Source organism: Aethalodelphis obliquidens, unplaced genomic scaffold, assembly GCF_003676395.1.
Source record: "Aethalodelphis obliquidens isolate GAN/ISIS:26980383/991018 unplaced genomic scaffold, ASM367639v1 scaffold4, whole genome shotgun sequence".
Lineage (NCBI taxonomy): Eukaryota > Metazoa > Chordata > Mammalia > Artiodactyla > Delphinidae > Aethalodelphis > Aethalodelphis obliquidens.
Window position 1 is genome coordinate 532,924 of NW_020837948.1, and position 20,329 is coordinate 553,252.

At 41.7% G+C, this 20,329-nt stretch overlaps 1 protein-coding gene and 1 long non-coding RNA gene across 22 annotated transcripts in view; one reads left to right on the plus strand and one right to left on the minus strand.

Moving 5' to 3' along the window:
- The window catches only part of ANKHD1 (ankyrin repeat and KH domain containing 1), a 123,517-nt gene extending 116,682 nt beyond the window's left edge, over nucleotides 1–6,835 (minus strand). For all 18 annotated transcript variants that reach the window (XR_003430476.1, XR_003430472.1, XR_003430470.1 and 15 more), the window contains exon 1: nucleotides 6,385–6,835. Coding sequence is in view for 14 of the 18 variants with exons in the window: in XM_027095534.1 (XP_026951335.1) it covers nucleotides 6,385–6,678 (294 nt within the window). In the remaining 4 variants the exon portion in view is untranslated. The remainder of the gene's footprint in view (nucleotides 1–6,384) is intronic.
- A 370-nt stretch (nucleotides 6,836–7,205) lies between these two features.
- The window catches only part of LOC113614274 (uncharacterized), a 30,021-nt gene continuing 16,897 nt past the window's right edge, over nucleotides 7,206–20,329 (plus strand). Inside the window, exons 1-2 of one of the 4 annotated variants that reach the window (XR_003430566.1) lie at nucleotides 7,206–7,449; nucleotides 16,451–16,535. This is a non-coding gene — a long non-coding RNA (uncharacterized LOC113614274). The remainder of the gene's footprint in view (nucleotides 7,450–16,450; nucleotides 16,536–20,329) is intronic. The other 3 variants (XR_003430567.1, XR_003430565.1, XR_003430562.1) reach the window with 3 other exon arrangements.

Consider the following 20,329-nt stretch of genomic DNA (forward strand, 5'->3'; position numbering starts at 1 on the left):
TAAGGCAAATGATCTTTACTCATAGGAAACATACACTATAAGTAACTACCAATAGAATAGCACACAGATTTTAATTTTTACAAATTAAAACCAATGTTTCCCATAGTGGCAAAGTTGGTTATATGCCTTTCTATACTGGTACTTCTAATACTTCTTAATTCGCTTAAAATGAATAATAATAAGACCTAAACTTTCCGAGTTTAAGTGCAATTACAAAATTACCTTAAAGTAGTGTTCCTCCAATACTCAATGGCACACCTTTGACTGCCTTTTTTTTTTTAATAATTTTTTAAAATTTTATTTATTTTTATTTTTGGCTGCCTTGGGTCTTAGTTGCTGCGCGCGGGCTTTTCCCTAGTTGCCACGAGCGGGGGCTACTCTTCCTTGCGGTTCGTGGGCTTCTCATTGGGTGGCTTCTCTTGTTGCAGAGCACGGGCTCTAGGCGCGGGGGCTTCAGTAGTTGTTGCACTCGGGCTCCATAGTTGTAGCTCGCGGGCTCCAGAGTGCAGGCTCAGTAGTTGTGGCGCACGGGCTTAGTTGCTCTGCAGCATGTGGGATCTTCCCGGAACAGGGATTGAACCTGTATCCCCTGCACTGGCAGGCGGATTCTTAACCACTGCGCCACCAGGAAGTCCCTGACTGCCTTCTTAATATACTGATTGATCTACATGGCAGTCACCAATTTCATAATATAAAAGTTTTCCAACAAGGTCAACTACGGATTAAATGCTAGTTTGAGAAGGCATTTCCTAAGCAACTAATTAAGTTCATGCATCAGAAGAGAAACAGTCAGCAGGACAATGTAGCAGTTAAGATAACTATAATGGGAGTCACATAACCTATTTTCTACTATAAATTAGCTGTGTGATCCTGAGCAAGTCATTCAGATCAATGGTTCCCAGACTGTTGAGGCTTTACCCAGAGTCCTAACATGAACTTTCCAATTTGATATTTTGTCAAACACGATTATTTTAAAAATTAATTTCATAAGAGTAGGAAGGGCATTATCTCAAAGTAGAAACAAGTGAGAAGACTTCCCTGGTGGCGCAGTGGTTAAGAATCCGCCTGCCAATGCAGGGGACAGGGGTTCGAGCCCTGGTCCGGGAAGATCCCACATGCCGCAGAGCAACTAACCCCGTGGACCACAACTACTAAGCCTGCGCTCTAGAGCCCGTGAGCCACAGCTACCGAGCCCGCGAGTCACAACTATTGAAGCTCATGTGCCTAGAACCTGTGCTCTGCAACAAGAGAAGCCACTGCAATGAGAAGCCAACGCACCGCAACGAAGAGTTAACCCCGCTCACCGCAACTAGAGAAAGCCCGTGCGCAGCAACAAAGACTCAACGCAGACGAAAATAAATAAATAAATAAAAAATTTAAAGTGTAAAGGGCAGGACACTTGGGAGCAGGAGTAAGGTCAAGACTTTTTACTGTATTTGCCTTTATATTAGTCTTATGAACTGTACAAATGTAAATCACCTATGAAAATGTACTAAATAACCAAAAGAAAACCTCTACATACTTCGAGTTTCACAAAAAGGTTTTCCTCTACCCATACCTAATCAACTGTTTCGACCCACCATCCATATAACCATACTCACCAACGAATCATTTTACGTAAAGTCTTAAGGCTTTATAGAATGAAACTTGTGCAAGGTTGATGCTCATGCAATATAAAGAATTGTTACAGGGGCTTCCCTGGTGGCACAGTGGTTGAGAGTCTGCCTGCCACTGCAGGGGACACAGGTTTGAGCCCTGGTCCGGGAAGATCCCACATGCTGCGGAGCAACTAAGCCCAGGCGCCACAACTACTGAGCCTGCATTCTAGAGCCCGTGAGCCACAACTACTGAGCCCATGTGCCACAACTACTGAAGCCTGCGTGCCTGGAGCCCAAGCTCTGCAACGGGAGAGGCCACCTCAATGAAAGGCCTGTGTACCGCAGCAAAGAGTGGCTCGTGTTCACCACAACCAGAGAGAGCCCACTCGCTGCAGTGAAGACCCAACACAGTCAAAAATAAAATAAATTAAATAAATTTTTAAAAATTGTTACAGTAATAACATGTAATTTTTCCTTCAATCGACATTTTTATGTCTCCAAAATTTGCTCACTAGAATGCAAAGGTATATTTCCTATTTTATCACTATTGATGATAATTTATGAAGTAAAACCTTTCTACCTTGAACAAAGTCCCCATAAAGGATTTTTAGAAATTCATTTTCATGGACAATAAATGAATTTTTCAAAAACAATACAGCATTTTAAGTTTCCTAAAATTATAAATTTACCATGGAAAATTTACAACATTAAACCAGTCCGGGGCTTCCCTGGTGGTGCAGTGGTTAAGAATACGCCTGCCAGGGCTTCCCTGGTGGCGCAGTGGTTGAGAGTCCGCCTGTCGATGCAGGGGACGCAGGTTCGTGCCCGGGTCTGGGAAGATCCCACATGCCGCAGAGCGGCTAGGCCCGTGAGCCATGGCCGCTGAACCTGCGCGTCCGGAGCCTGTGCTCCGCAACGGGAGAGGCCACAACAGTGAGAGGCCCACGTACAGCAAAAAAAAAAAAAAAAAAAAATATGCCTGCCAATGCAGGAGACACGGGTTCGAGCTCTGGTCCGGGAAGATCCCACATGCCACGGAGCAACTAAGCCCGCCTGCCGCAACTACTGAAGCCTGCGTGCCTACAGCCCGTGCTCCGCAACAAGAGAAGTCACCGCAATGAGAAGCCCACACACCGCAACGGAGAGTAGCCTCCGCTCAACATAACTAGAGAAAGCCCCCGCAGAAACGAAGACCCAATGCAGCCAAAAATAAATAAATAAAATAAAATAAATTAAATTAAAAAAAAATAGAACACCTGTCCGTACCCTCTTTCAATTTCTCTCTTGTTCAGGTTATGAGCATAAGCCCTGAGATGCTATTAAAAGCAGTGACTCACCTTGTTTACCTGAACTTTGAATACAGAGTATTCATGACAAAATTGCCATCCCAGATAAGAGTGGGCCTCTAGACCAGTGATTCTCAACCAGGGGTGATTTTGCCCCACAAGACATTTGGCTTTGTCTAAGGACAGTTTTAGCTGTCACAATTGGGTGGGTTTTACTGGCATCTAGTGAGTAAACGCCAAGGATGCTGCTAAAGCACAGGAGAGCCCCTCACAACAAAGTATTATCTGGCCCCAAATGTCGATACGTTGCTGTTGAGAAACGTTGCTCTATCTAGATAGTAGGTCATAAGTAACCCTAAAGGAAATCATCCATCTGCTATTAGAGAAAATCAGAATGGACCCTCTGTATGGTGTGTGCTTTTGACTCTTTAACATAATCTTCAGGAAAAAAAAAAAACCCTACAAAGCTTTTGCTATAATTTGCTATAAAATGTTGTACACAATTTCCATGTGCTTTTAACTAATTGTAAATATAGCACCTGTCTCAAGATAGGATATCTATCTTTTAAGTGTGTATATGAACATGTATACATATACATATAGGCCTATATAGGCCTGGAAATTTTTCTAAAAGAAAAATTTCAATACTGGTTATCTCTGAAGAGTGGGATTTGAAGGGTCAGTAGAGGTGAGAAGAACTTTTACTTTTCATCTTATATCTACTATCTACACTGTTGAACTTTTTTACCATAGGACTATATTACTTTTATAATTGTAAAAGGAAGACGTCACACACATAGACATACAGTATATGCATACATTCTTAAGACAAAAGATTAAAGATCATAAACCTCACCAAAATCCTTTCTTTAGGAATTTTATTTTCCTTTTACCTTACTTTAAAAAAAAAAAGACTACAAATCTAAAGTTAACATTTAAAAAGAGATTTTTAAAGAATTTTCAACCTGACTTCTATTCTGAAAAATGGGTACATTTCAAAATAATCCAATGCAAGTTCTGACTCTTCTATTCAAGGCCCTGGACAGCTAAGGAACATGCTCAGCATGCCTGAAGAAATACAAAACAGGTATTCACCCCAATGTTTAAAACAACAAGAACCAAATATCCCAAATGGTGACATTCCCTAAGCTAGCACAATTCTAATATAAAAAATTTACAAAAAGATCCAAGCCCCTTCTTCAAACTAAAAGGTGTTTTGACTTAGCCAGCAAGGGAAAGTACCTTGTTTTTTCTCAGCTGTAGGCTCTGATAATGAATAGAAAAGAGGTCCTTAAAGTATCTACATTTCTGTATACCAAATGTACAGAATTTCAACTAACTCTAGAGCAAATGCACTGGGCCTCCACATTTCTTACTCATTTCTCACCTAGTCCTGCCCCATTCAGGGAACAAGACAAACTTCACTCTCAAACTACAAACCAACCCATCTCTCTGAATGTCTACATTCTAAATATTTGGTTCTAAAACATCTAGGTATGATGAAAATAAAGATGCTATTATTATTCATCAAACGCCAGTTGGGTGAGTGTTTTTTGAAGAATATCATGTATGGTCTTTTCACACTGGAAATTCAAAGTTAATAATATGGGAGAAGACACTCATCTTGTCAGAGAGAAAAGAAAATCCAAGAAATTTGCTTGGGAAAAAAAGGTCATTTCACTCACAAAGGTACAGACTATATCCTACCACACATAATATACAACAGACACTAGATATTCCAGGAATTTCTTCTCCATGTCATATGGATGCGCGAACAAGCCTCACATAAATGGTTATTTCAAAAGCTCATTTACCCAGATATAACACATGAGCCCATAGAGTTAGATTCATAACTTCGGAAGCTCACTAGCACTCTACCTCTGAAGAAATTTAAGAATACTACTGAAGTAAAAACAAATGTGTGATGTTTCATCTCATCAATGACAATTATGCAAAAATGGTCCAGAAAATCAAGGACATCATCCTTCTATCACATCCAGACCAAAGCAAACCTTTTCAGTCTCTCTTAGAAGTTTCAAAGAAAAATAGACTCTAATCTTTTAGAGCCTAAAGATATTCCCACTTTATTTCTTAGGTAAAAGGTAAATGTGTTCTAGGTTCATCTCTCATCAATTTTCATTCAACGTCTAAATGAAAGCGTTCCACAAGCCCAGGAGTGGAAGTGCTCCAGAGAGTCTCTCCCTAACTGCCTACTCAAATAAAATCCTGTCCCACCTTGGCTTAGAAGTTATTTCTCTTATAGTGAAATTCAAAGATACAGATATTCAAGGAACTATCTCCTTTACAACCCACACAGTTTTTTCCAAAGCAAAATATTGGGGTTAGAATACACTAAGGTTTTAAATCTAAAGGAATTCCTGTTCAGACCAAGAATGGCAAGACTGCGCACTAAATGTATTCTACAACCCACAAATGCAGTGTCTCCTTACTCCTCTCAAATACAAAAGCCAGGATAGTTGTACATATATAGAAATCCCTGTACTTTAAGACCAACACTGGAGGTTAAAATGTCATAGGGGGTGAACCAGGCACCTTAGAACCAAAATAGAATACTCTGAGCACTTAGAACAATAGTCATCACAAGACAGTACTATAACCAAGCCAAAGTCAAGGGAAAAAAGTGCAGATATAAAATATCTCCTTTTGCTCTAGAGCCCAAAAGTTGATGCCTACCATTCTAGGTTGCCTAGACCTAAAAAGGCCCAGTATAGGAGTTAAAAGAAACTAAGGACCTGATAACAAATTTTCCTCACTGCAAAAGGTGTCCATACAGGGCCTCATCTTCTCCAAGCCTAAAAATCTCCAGAGTTCAGCTATCCAGCTGTTGCGAAGCTCAAAGATGCACTGGAACTTTCTTTTCCTGTCTAACTTCACACAAAGTTCCAGGCGCAAGACTCACGTGATTTTTCAGCGCAAAAGCAGAGAGCTCCTTAGTACTCACCTGTTTCAAACTATAGAAGGGAATTAAGACCCCTCCTTAAACACACAAGTAAGGCATAAGGCAAACAATGTCCAACCCTGCAACTCTGACGAGAGACACAGTACAGTGGCAATGCTCTTTAGGCAAGCCAGCTCTGTCTCTCTGTCTCTGTCTCACTCTCCCTCTCTCACCCTGACCCTCTGTCTCGCTCTCTCAGTACCAAGGGCAGGGACTCTGGCAAGACCCCGCCCCCCCATCTCCAAAGCGGGGTGGGCGGGAGGTGCCCGAGGAGTCCCGGTTCCCGCGCGAAGCTCAGAGACCAAAGGATTCTCTATTGTGGGTCTATGGATGGTGACGGGAAGCGGTCCGGCTCGAGCCGCGGGCTGAAGAGTAAGCCGAGGGCGCACTAGGCCCGCACCGCTGCCACTGCCGCCATGGAGCCGATCGCTGTCAGAAAACGACTCCGCCTGAGCAGCGGGAGGGTGGCCCCTACCCTGCGCCGGCCCAGAGTGAATTCGTGCCTCAAGCTGTGTGGGAGGCGGGGGTCCCCGAGCCGTACCTCGGACACCTCGTCCTCGTCGCTACCAGAGGCACCACCTCCACCCCCGGTCCTCAGGACGGCAGCCGCCAACTTGAAATCCAGCGCCGCGGCGTCCCCTCCGCCCGCACCGCTGCCGCCGCCACCGACTCCCGGAGCCGGCCCGGCCTCCCCAAAGAGTCTCACGGTGCGGATTCCCAGTCCGACCCCTCCCGGCGGAGGCGGCTCCGAGGCCCCGGCTGGGGCGGATCGCGGAGCCACTGAGTCCAGATCCTCCTCAAAGGAGGTGCCGCCGCCTCCGCCGTCGGTCAGCATGGTTCTCACGCGAAGCCAGAGACGCTGCCGAGTCACTCGCGGCCGCGGCCACCGCCGCCGCCAATCCCGGGAAACGAGAGGACCAGCAGGAGGAAGAAGCGTCTCCTTCCCCCCCGTCCCAGCAGCGCCACTAACTTCTCACTGCCTAACCTGCTGCCTCCCGCCCCCACACTCGCCACTGGCTGCAGCTCCCCAGCGGCTGCAGCTCATTGGCCAAGGCGAGCCGTCGCTCAGACTCTTCGTCACGCGCCGCTCCCTGGCTCGCAGCCCCCAAGCTGCGTTGACCCGCGCAGGCCTAGGCGGTTGCGAACACCCGCCTACTATTCCCCACGTGCCGACTTCCGGTCTTTTTCTATGTCTATTGGCCAGTCTCGCTGACTATCGCGTCACGACCTTAAAGTGGATTAGTTGGCCTTGTGGTCAGTCATAGTGACCCCTGACAATGGAAAACTTCATTGGCGACAGAAAGTGTCGGTCACTTTGTCACAGGACGTCGCGTGGTACAATTGGCCGGTAAGTGTACCATTCATCCCGCCCCCATCTGAGGTGACGGGAAAGGGTTGGGGAATTTCCACTCTTGATTAAAATGACGGCCGAGGTGACGACCTGCAAGAATTGGTGAGATTTGGAGTGAATTCACCCAGCGCTTAGTGAGGCTCTTACGTCAGTGGTGCAAGAGGCGCGGAGGTAACGCAGTCCCCACCTGTCGCTCTCTGCCAGGCGCGGAGAGTTGCTGCACGCGGATTGGAGGGAAGAAGCTGTCAGTCTCAGGTAGGCTCCACCTTCCTGCCCGTCCCTGGTTGGAGGAGCGGCGCGTCAGTCACTAGAGAGGTCACCGCCTCTGGGACAGGGGAGGCTGTGTAACCTCTGCTTCTGGCTCTTTGGGCGGGAGTAGGGGACTGGGAGAGACGGCGGAGCGGGGTCGTTACGGCTGAGTGCCTCCCGCCTTTCCGAGAGGAGCCTAGCCCCACGAGCTGAGGGAACCAGAGAGCTGCTGAGGATGACCGCCCGGAGGCGATTCGGCCAGCCCGCGTGCCAGGACGTGGCTGGGCGCGGCAGTTCTACAACCTGCGGGCGGGGTCGCCCCTCGGGGCCGCGTTCTCTTGCCTGTGGAAGGCGGCGGGCCTGAGGGCTGGACAGCGCCATGCCTCAGTACCGGGAACTGTCCCACGAAGGAGGGTGGGAAGGCCGTGGACAGCGCGCGGAATCACACCGCGGGGCTGAATGCAGTGGTTAAGAGTGCGTGATCTGGAGCAATTTCGAGTTCTGGTGCCGCCACTTACTTACTGTGTGACCTCCGGGCGTTAGTTGTTTAGTCTCTGTGACTTTCAGTTCGTCCGTCTGTAAAATGGGGCTAATATTAATACCTCCCTCATTGAGTTGTTGTTATGAATAAATTGGTAATAACGTCAGGCGCTTAACAAAGTGCCAAACTTACAGCAAAGACTAACTTTTTTTAGTTACTTTTCCTTCAGGAGTCCTCCACCTGCCCCCTGGCTCCTGCCAGCCACACTAATTGTCTCTGTGATGCAAAACAAGGCTAGCTAAGGGGGTCTTCCCCCCTCAGAGGAGATCTCTGTACCTCTGTTAGCTCTATCTCTCTATCGCCTTTGTCAATAAAGAGGACTTTAAAAGAACTAATGCTCTAACTAATCCTGTGATCAAAGATCGCAAGAAAGGCATTTGGGGAAGTTTGTATGGCAAATGTTCCTTGACCCTGAGAATGTCCATACGAGTTTAGCCAAGAGAGATTGGCTAAAAGCAAAAGCTTTGGCATTGTCTACTCTCTTGCAACTTTAACAAAGGGCCTTGTATATCTTGATTGTGTAATTTTTAATATTTCACCTCCCTTGAACTGGAATCTGAAAATTCTACAAAAAATGATTTTTAAAATGACTTTAAAATCGATTCTGCCAAACATTTATTTAAAGAGCAATTCGAAGATTGTGAACATTTCTTTGGCTTGGTAAATGCCCATTTTGGCATTTCACATGTCAAAAAGAGACAGTTTTCTATGAGCAGAACATTTTAGGTAAATGTTCTTTCTAGATAATACATTGTAGAAAATGTGGGGAAAGTACCTTTTCTAGAAAACTATTTTGATGTAAATGCCATGTACACTGGCTTTAGTTAGAATTTGTGGAACTTAATTAGCTCATATCTTCAGTAGGCATGTGTGACTAGGTCACAACTCAAACTAATAGCGCCAACAAAAGAAACCCAGCACTGCCCAACCCACTTCAGAGCTGGATTATCCAGAATTGGTATGGCTACATCCTTAGGCAAAAACAGGTATTGACTGGTGCAACAAAGGAACTGCTTGTCATTTCTACCACTATCACAAAAACAATTTCTGATGCAGCTGCCTGAACAAACTCCTTAAATTCATTACATGAATCTCAAGGACGGAGAAAGGAAATCTGGATATATACATTTCCCCCAGTATATTTGAGAGAGAAAAATACACTCTCTACTCAGTCCCTAGCAACCAACCCTGAGTATAACTGTGAGTATAATGATCAAGCAGTGATCTTTGTTTCACCAGGACCTTTACCTAAGACACTTGTTTTCAGTAGTTTGACAGTCAGTATTGGAGTTAGGAACTCTCAATCTCCTAGATTTTGGTAACTGCTATATAGATTGTATATTAAATATTGTATATTAGTATATTGTATATTAATACAATATATTAATATTTATTATATTAATGTGTATATTGTATATTAAATTTAATATTTCCATATATACCACATTCATGTGGTTTTACAAATGTGAAAACTAATTGAAAACTAATTGAGAAATCATATCAGGTAATACATTTGATGAATATATAAAGTCATACTCAATGTATTCAGTGTAAAATATCAATAAGTACTAATGTGATTTAGTGGGTAACCTTGGTTTTGATATATATTAAGATGGTATTTACTACTGAAAGAAAAGTAATACACTGATTTTTCAAAGGCTGAATAAGTAGTGGAGCACAAAATCCCTCTTAAAAGTATATTTGTTGGAAATTAACATTAGAATAAAATGTTTTCCCACAGAAAACCAGTGGGAATATTTATTAGGGTCTAATTTAACATGTTTCAAAGCACTCTCTTCCTTTTGATCATCTTTCAGACAGGGAAGGAAAAAGGGAAACTGTATAGTCCAAGGATTTTTTTAACTTTGAGGTAATAAAAGCCTTTATTCCTCATAAGAAATATGAGATTGACAACTAAATTGTAGATACAGGGACTTTAGCTACATGTAGTTCTTTTACATGCAACCTGCATTTTCTCAAGACATTTAATTTCTGCATGTCAGTCCATCTCAGTTCAGCCCATGTATATAAGGAAAGAAGGATAAGTAAACCAACAAATTTGTTGCACTTGGTTGTTATGTCATTTAACCTTTATAATAACCCTATCAAGATTTCACCCAGGGCTTCCCTGGTGGCTCAGTGGTTGAGAGTCCGCCTGCCGTTGGAGGGGACGCAGGTTCGTGCCCCGGTCCGCGAAGATCCCACATGCCGCGGAGCGGCTGGGCCCGTGAGCCATGGCCCCTGAGCCTGCAAGTCCGGAGGCTGTGCTTCGCAACGGGAGAGACCACAACAGTAAGAGGCCCGCATACCAAAAAAAAAAGAAAGAAAAAAAAAAGAATTCACCCATTTTACAGATAAGGAAATTGAAACTCCAAAAAGGTTATATAACTTGCCCAAACATATAAGACCAGTATGTTAAAAGGCTAGGATTTGAATTTATTTCTGCCTGATCCCAAAACCCATGCTCTTCCCACTGTATCACTTTGATTCCATGGTACCCTCAAAGGTAGAGGAATTTCATCAATCAGGTAAACTGATATAATACTTCAACAATTATATCTTTATAAACCTGCTAATTAGGACTCTAGGTAAATTATCCCTGACTGCTACCAAATTTGATCTCTCTCTCTTTTGTAACAGTTGGAAACATTTAATTTAAAACTTATCTCCTGGTTTCTCCAACTATATTGTTAGTTTCTTAGACCATATAATTTCACATTAAAAAATCTGAATAGTTAATATATTAACATGGTTCACATTTCAAAAAGAATTTTAAAAATACGATGAAAGTAGTCCTTTTACTTTGTCCACTAAACACCCAGATCCCCTCATAAGCAAACCATGTTATCAGGTTTCTAAGTCTCCTTCTAGGAATGTTTATACATATATAAGCAATTTCGTACCTGTCTACTTTTTTAACACAAATGGCAGCATACTGTACACACTTCTGTATCTTGCTTTTTTCACCTAGTATATTGTAGAGATATTCCATGTCAGTATGTAAAGAGCTCTGTAATTCTTGTTTACTGCTTCATAGTATTCTGTTAACCAGGCATACTATAATTTATCTATCCAGTACTATAAACTGGATAGGAAACTATTGTTTCCTATAATAAACCTACTCTCTATCCTCCAGGAAGTTCTGGGCACAACTTAGTTCAATTGAAAAATAAAATTGCAACCAGGCTGAAGGCTACCACTTATTTGAGCTATACTTGAATATACCTGCAAGATGTAGGAAGTGGGCATGTTTTAAAAAACAAGGAGCTATGCCTGCAGCTGGATTACCCCACCACATAGCCTAAGAAAATTATACCAAATTATTCAGAAAATTTACTGAGCCTACCTGAAAATGGGAAAAGTGTATATGTGTATATATATATATAACTTCTAAAACTAACAAGTATATAAATACCTCTTGTAGTAGAATCACTCAGGTTCTCAGCAATGGAGAGAGGAGAGAACAATTAATACCCATATTCATTTTCTTCCTTGGGGTTCTATCAGGATTCCTTAATCCTTGAATTGTTTAACAGAGGACAGCATGTCAAGGAGAATATGCAATAGGGTTGAGAGGAAGTAGTAGGATTTGGTGGGAGGGTCTCTGAGTTGAGAATCAGAAATACCAAATCTACTTCAAGTGACTAGTATACTTCTGGGCGTGATGCTGTGCTCCTTGACCAAGAAAGTTTGTGTGTCCAGTTGACCTTTTGATGTACACTTTAAAGGTACATAACTTAAGAGACATTCCATACCACAAAACATAGTCATCACTTTAAATCAAATATCATACATGTATGGAAAAAGTATGGTAGGTTACATGTAAAACCAAGATGTTAATAGTAATTATCTTTGGGGTAATAGATTTGTACAGAGATTTATAAAATTCTTTTTTGAATATTTTCTAGGCTTTTCTTTTTTACTTTTCCACAGTGAACATATACTTTTTGTGTAATAAAAGTTTTTTCAAATATTTCAAATTAGTTTTGCAATTTTTTCACATGTACATTCAACCAACATTTATTTAATTCCTGTTGTGTGCATGGCACTTTGCCAAGTCTTTAGAGAAAACATAAAAGAAGCAGAAGATAATGTACTTCTTTTCAGTTACACTGATGCATATACTTATTGACTGATGATTAGGTAGATAAAATGCACGTGGGGATAATAGAGAACAGTCTTAAACAACAGAAAGACAAATTCAAGACACTATAATAAACTATTTTGCAGTATTGAGTAGGTAGAAAGTAATAGAGAAATCAAAATAGAGTAAGTTTATTTAGGAAAAAGCTTTTTTTTTACATCTTTATTGGAGTATAATTGCTTTACAATGTTGTGTTAGTTTCTGCTTTATAACAAAGTGAATCAGTTATACATATGTTCCCATATTTCTTCCCTCTTGCGTCTCCCTCCCTCCCACCCTCCCTATCCCACCCCTCCAGGCGGTCACAGAGCACCGAGCTGATCTCCCTGTACTATGCGGCTGCTTCCCACTAGCTATCTACCTTATGTTTGGTAGTGTATATATGTCCATGCCTCTCTCTCGCTTTGTCACAGCTTACCCTTCCCCCTTCCCATATCCTCAAGTCCATTCTCTAGTAGGTCTGTTAGGAAAAAACTTTGATTATTATCATTTTGAACTAGGAACTAACTGAGGGAAATAGAAGAGGTAAAGCCTTCCAAATGGAAAGGAATGGTTAAAAGAATAACTTGGTCAGTGCAGAGAAATCAGAAAGAGGATTAAAGAGAAATTTGGTTAAAGAAATGTTGAATGCTGGACTGAGGGCTTTAAATTTCGGTTCGTAGTTACTGAAAAGCAAAGTTACCAAGATAAAAATTGTCAAAGGGAGATTACAACTTTTTGTTTTGTTTTGTTTGGGCTGCATTGTATGAGTTGGGATATGGAACAAGGAGGTACTGGAGTCTAGGAAACAAGCAGTCTTGCTGTTGTGCTTAGGCCCGGTGTGAGGTAATGAAAGCCTGAGTCAGGGGAGTGGCTATCAAAATGAGAGAATGGAACTGTCAGCAAGCATAAGAATCAGCATGACTTGATGCCTGATGAAATGTGGGGAACAGTAGAGTTAGGAACAAAAGTTACTCTAGAGAAATCAATACAAACTTTCTGAAGGGAAATGTGGTATTATGTATCAAGATCCTTTCTTTAAATTTTTATTTCCTCCTATTAGAATGGCTAAAATCCAGCAAACTGACAGTACCAATTGCTGGTGAGGATGCAAAACAACAGCAGCTCTCATTCATTGCTGAGGAGAATGCAAAATGGTACAGCCATTCTGGAAAAGAGTTTGGAAGGTTCTTACTATGCTAAACATGGTCTTACCATACAATGCACAATTGCACTTCTAAATATTTACCCATTGATTTGAAAACTTATATCCACATAAAATCCTGCATGGGGAAGTTTATAGCAGCTTTCTTCATAATCATTGCTTCTGGAAGCAACCATGGTGTCCTTCAATAAATGAATGGGTAAACAAAGTGTGGTACAGCCGTACAATGGAATACTATAAAAAGGAATGAGCTGTCAAACCATGCACAGACAAAGATGAATTTTAAATGCATATTGTGAAGTGAAAGAAGCCAGTTTGAAAAGGCCACATATTGTATGATTCTATTTATATGACATTCTGGAAAAGGCAAAACTATGGAGATAGTAAACAGATCAATGTGCCAGGGGTTGAGGTGGGGGAAGAGTTGAATAGGTGAAGCACAGAGGATTTTTTGGGGTGGTAAAGTTCTGTATGATATTGTATTCTGTATGATACTGTAATAGTACATACATGACACTATTCATTCGTCAAACCTATAGAACTTTACAGTACAAAGAATGAAATTTAACGTATGAAAAAAATTTTTTTAAATCATTTAGTAGTCCAGAGGATCCCAGAATGGAATGCAGACTATGGCAAAAGAATCTAATTGTATCACAAATGTGCAAAACAGGACTTCCCTGGTGGCACATTGGTTAAGAATCTGCCTGCCAATGCAGGGGACACAGGTTCAAGCCCTGGTCCGAGATCCCACATGCCGTGGAGCAACTAAGCCCATGCACCACAACTACTGAGCCTGAGCTCTAGAGCCTGCAAGCCACAACTACTGAGCCCAAGTGCCACAACTACTGAAGCCTGCACGCCTAGAGCCCATGCTCCACAACAAGAGAAGCTACCACAATGAGAAGCCCACGAGTAGCCCCCGCTTGCCGCAACTAGAGAAAGCCCGTGCGCAGCAATGAAGACCCAATGCAGCCAAAAATAAATAAATAAATAAGTTTATTTTTTTTTAAAAATGTGTGAAACAACCTCACTGAAGGAAGTGAAGGAAAAATATACTGACCTACGTAACTTTGGAAATGAGTGGTGGCTCTAAGACTAAAGACAAAAGGAACAGCACATAAGCGCTGTACTATGCTTGATCAAGTTGTTTCCCATGGAGATTATGCATTAACAGTTCTGAAACCACTATGTATGTGTACTGGAACTGAACAATTATGTAAATGGATGACAGATTGTGGGAGCCTACTTTCTCACTGTTAGAGTGGGAGACTACAGATGAGCAAGGGGAATAGGCTAGAATGATCTGTGTGGTGATGGGTTAGAGCTGGAAACATGAGTATGAACTCATATTTAGTTTACTATAGTTACAAGTGAATATATGTAGAAATATGTATAGGTATGTATATTACACAAGTTAGTATACACATATTTTTTTTTGCTCTGTCAGCTAGAAATGACATTCCAGTAGCAACATGCACACCTTATACTCCTGGTTTTTAATATCGTTCTTCAATAAAAGGAACCATGGCTGCTTAGAGAAATGACTGATTCTAGGACTGGGGCAGTAAATATATTGTACAAGATGAGCCTGGATCATCTTATAGTGCCAGAAAGTAAGAAAGTACTAAACATACACACATACACAGAATAATGAGGGTATCTCAGAGAGATACAGGAGCTAACTGAAAGAGCTCCCAATGGCCAAAGCTGGGACAATTTGAGCAAATAATTAGTATTGGATTATAACCCGAAGTATAAAATAAATATCCACGAGTTCATATGTATATAAGTAAATGATTGAATAAATAAATGAATGGAGAGAATAGATAAGTCTTCCATGCACAAGAATTCCAAATTTATGTAGATACTTTGCCCTCAAGGAGGTGAAGCATAACTCCCTTTTCCTTAAGTGTAGGTTGTGCTTAGTGACATCCTTCCAAAGAGTACAGTATGGAAAAGGGAGGGGGAAGGGTAACTTTATAGTGGAGAAACCTGACAAACACTACCTCAGACAGGTGTCAAGATTAACATCAACAGTGATAAATCATGTTAATAGTATGTATCCTTGATATGTGCAAGCAGTATGAGAACTGTCATAGTCAAGAGGAGCCTAAGGAGACATGATGACTAAATGTAATATGATATCCTGAATGGGATTCTGGAACAGGAAAAGGACATGAGGTAAACATGAAGGAAATCTGAATGAAGTATGGACCTTAGTTAATAATAATGTATCAATTAGCTAATAATAATGTATCAGTGTTGGCTCATTAATTGTGACAAATGTACCATACTAATGTTAAGATGTTAGTTACAGAGGAAACTGGGGATGGGCTATTTAGGAGCTCTGTACTATCTTTGCAACTTTTCTTTAAATCTAAAACTATTCCAAAATTTAAAGTTTTTATTTTAATTAAGTTATTTTATTTTTATTCTTACATTTATTTATTTTATTTTTATTGTTCCAGTTTTATTGAGATATAATTGACATAATTATTGACACTAATTGTATTAGTTTAAGGTATACAACATAATGATTTGATACATGTATATATTGCAAAATGATTAACCACAGTAAATTTAGTTAACATATGTCACCTCAGTTAGTTTTTTTTATTGTGATGAGAACTTTTAAAATCTACTCTTATAAAAGTTCATTTTAAAAAATGTTTATTTCTTGGACTTCTAAGAATTTACCTTTAAGAGTTATTTAGACATGGCACAAAATATCATATAGTAAAAAAAAAAAAAAATCAATACAACCTAAATATCTAACAGGAATTAATTGATGTTAACTCGATTTTGGTATACAATTTGGTTCTATAGTTATTAAAAATGAAGTTCACATTATATTAAATAAAAGATAAAATTATAAAACAAAGCATATATAGTATTCCCAATACACTAGAATGGATAGAATATTCCCAAACATCAAAATGACATACACCAGACAGAGAGATTATCTGTGGATGGTGGGATAATGGGTGTTTTTATTTATTTTATTTATTTATGTTTTCAATTTTTCTATACATAGTATAGTACTCTGGTGATCAGGAAAATAAATTTAATATAGTTTGTAAGAAAAAATCACTTTATGTATAAAATCAGGGAACTGATCAAATGGGATATTTATTGGCAGTGTTAGAAAAATTAAGCAGGAACAATTATTTTTCAGATAAAGAAGATGATGATGACTTCACCCTATGTGTTTGGTTTCAAACAGCAATGGGGGGAACTTAGCCAATATAGAACATTACATGGTAAGTCCGCAAGAAACCCTCAAGAGAAACATACTGAACAGAAACAGATAAAGAGGGACTTCCCTGGTGGTCCAGTGGTTGGGACTCCATACTCCCAGTGCAGGAGGCCCGAGTTCAATCCCTGGTCGCCGAACTTAGATCCCACATACCGCAACTACGCCTGTGTGCCCCAACTACTGAGCCCGCGTGCTCTAGAGCCCATGCGCTGCAAGGACGAACCAGCACAGCCAAAAATAAATACATAAGTAAATAAAATTTTAAAAAAGGAACAAATGTTTTTACTGTAACTGGAAACAAATTTTTAAAAGATGTCAAGTTGTAGCTTTGCTTTCCACAAAAAGAAACATCTCTATGCAGAAAGGTCATGTGGTTAGCAATGAAGGTGAAGTCACTTTCCCCCCAGGTGAATCCTTGGTGAATATATTTTGGGTATTGCCTCCACTGAAAGATGCATACTGAAAATATGAGTACTAGCAGCAATTCTATGAGCTTCCCGCCATCCCTCAGTACTAATTAAAAGGGAAGGTCAAGAATCACACTGAGGAATAAGTACCAGCAAGTATATAAGGGTTCAGCCCAGATGCACTGGTCACAGTTGCATGAGCACTTTGACAAGAAGAGGGTTCGAAGAGCCTGCAATCAGGCTCTCCCTTGGAGAAACACAGAACCCTATCATGTGCATCACAATGAAGCCCCCACCTATCCCATTCCACACTTGGGAAACCTGAGGCTAACCACTCCAAACATCCTCTTGTGCCCTACGACTTGGGCAGCCACACCCATCTTTTGTAGAAGCTCTTCTTTACTGGTACCACGGCATTCTGCCATAGACTTTAGAAGGTCCCACGGCTGGAATGGAATCTCATGGTTTGGAAACTGATGGGAGAACAGTTAAATAGTAAACCCCACAGCAAGAATCAGCTTATCTTTCAGGTCATGGTGGTCTGGCACGTAGTAAATCACTTTTGAATCAGAAGGGCTCTTAAGGAGTCCTTTAGTCTTTTTTTTTTTTTTTTTTTTTTTTTTTTTTTTTTTTTGCGGTATGCGGGCCTCTCACTGTTGTGGCCTCTCCCGCCGCGGAGCACAGGCTCCGGACGCGCAGGCTCAGCGGCCATGGCTCACGGGCCCAGCCGCTCCGCGGCACGCGGGATCCTCCCAAACCGGGGCACGAACCCGCATCCCCTGCCTCGGCAGGCGGACTCTCAACCACTGCGCCACCAGGGAAGCCCTCTTTAGTCTTTTTAATAAACACTCCCGGGTCTTCCCTGGTGGCGCAGTGGTTAAGAATCCGCCTGCCAATGCAGCGAACACGGGTTCGAGCCGCAGTCCACATGCCGCGGAACAACAAAGCCTGTGCGTCACAGCTACTGAGCCTGCACTCTAGAGCCCGTGAGCAACAACTACTGAGCCTGCGTGCTGCAACTACTGAAGCCCACGTGCCTAGAGCCTGTGCTTCACGACAAGAGAAGACTGCAATGAGAAGCCCGCGCACGGCAATGAAGAGTAGCCCCTGCTCGCCGCAACTAGAGAAAGCCCGCGCGCAGCAACGAAGACCCAGTGCAGCCAAAACTAAATAAATTTATAAAAAACTAAACATCCCTCCTTTTAATAAAGGAGGAACTGGAGGAATGGGCATTAGGGTCAATACCTTGCTGGAAAATCTCTGAGGTTCCTCTATGACCCTGTCTATCTAACCCTCCGATGTTTCCTGTAAGAATCAGAAGTACATCATTGTTTACCAAAGTCAGGAGCGAACAAGCCCAGGATTCCAGCTCGGGGAGGAATTTTGGCTTATACGTGAGAACTGAGTCATTCTGAAGGCTGATCTTGGAGACTCTAGTGGAGTGTTTGAACTCAATTCAGTTTACCACACCCCTTGCTCATCAAGGCAGGCTCATAAATCAGGAGACACAGCATGGCATTTACCTTCAGGTCAGGTAACAGTGCCACCTCCCAGATGTTCTGCCCCAAAGAAGTGGCATGGTGTCTACTATGGCCCCGAAAGTATACCCATAGATAGTCTAGTTGAGACATGAGTCTGGTACAAGTTCACAGAAGCTGTAAGGAAAATTGTGGTCAGGACTCTACCTTGAAACTTCTCACCTAGAGGGCCTTCTTAAATCCTGGCATTGGCACCACTGGTGACAAGGAAGAAAAAAACAGCCAGGGTTGGACTTTTCCAGCAGAGATCTAGTGGATGCAAAAGGTTTGTCAGTTGAAGAAGATTCCTTCACCAATACAAGAATTATGTAGGACAAATGTCTGAGAAATGGGCAAACCTGTCAGTGGCCTCTGGTGTTTAGCTAAAGCCCTAGACTGTCCCAATGCCTCTGCCCATAAGCTGGCAGCTTTTTTATCTGAGACTGAGCTGTAATAGAGAGTCTTAAGAAAGCAGCAATATTGCTCTATCTACTAGAGATTTTAGAGGAATACTAGGATTCCTGGAGAGTGACCAAAGGATTCAGAAATATTAAAAAACCCAAGAGCAATGGTGAGACCACTATTCAGTCCCTGATCATCTCCTGCCCAGCAGTTACACTAAACAAGTCCCATGTTGCTCTCTCATATACCTTTAGCAGGAGTGAAAATTGATACAGTCTTTAGGGAAATCAGTTTGGAGGTGCCTTCAAATTTAAAAAAAAATTTTTTAAAGAATAAATTTATTCTATTTTATTTATTTATTTATTTTTGGCTGCGTTGGGTCTTCGTTGCTTCACACAGGCTTTTTCTCTGGTTGCCGCGAGCAGGGGCTACTCTTCGTTGCGGTGCACGGGCTTCTCATTGTGATGGCTTCTCTTGTTGCAGAGCACGGGTTCTAGGAGCGCAGGCTTCAGTAGTTGTATGGCATGCGGGCTTAGTTGCTCCACAGCATGTGGGATCTTCCCGGACCAGGGCTTAACCTGTGTCCCCTGCATTGGCAGGCGGATTCTTAACCACTGTGCCACCAGGGAAGCCCAGCCTTCAAATTTTTAAATGTGCATACCCTTTGATTAGCAAATCCACTTCCAATTCTGGGGGAATAGTGCCCAGAGACACTCACACATGAGCTCAAAAATATTTGTACAAGGAAATTCATTGAAACCTTGCTTGTCCATCAATAAGAAAGTGGCTAAGTTGCAGTACAGCTATAAAACGACCTGGTATACACTTGTTAAAAAGAATGAATGAAAACTCCAAGTAAAATGTTCATGGTAAACTGCTGAGCAAAAAAATATATGCAATTATTTCTGCTTTTGAGTAAAAATATTTTATTCATACACTTATTGTTTGAATTTGTTTACAATGATCATATAACACTTTTGCAATAATAGATTTCCAAAAGCACCCGCCATTATTACCTTTAAACTAAGAAGTTGGTAGATGATTTTTTTAAATTTTAAAATAGCTCTATTGTTGTAATGTTACTTGTCCAATAAATTAAAATTGGGAGGAAAAAGCAAATTCATTAAAATTTAGAATGTACTTTTTTTTTTGCGGTACGCGGGCCTCTCACTGCTGTGGCCTCTCCCGTTGCAGAGCACAGGCTCCGGACTCACAGGCTCAGCAGCCATGGCTCACGGGCCCAGCCGCTCCGTGGCATGTGGGATCTTCCCAGACCAGGGCACGAACCCGCGTCCCCTGCATCAGCAGGCGGACTATCAACCACTGTGCCACCAGCGAAGCCCTAGAATGTACTTTTTAAGGTCAGATATAGAGAATTATATTTAACTCAGAGAAATGTGAACTTAGGGGAGAACTATTTTACATATATTTTAATGTACACGCACATACACACACATATATTGCCACAGTTC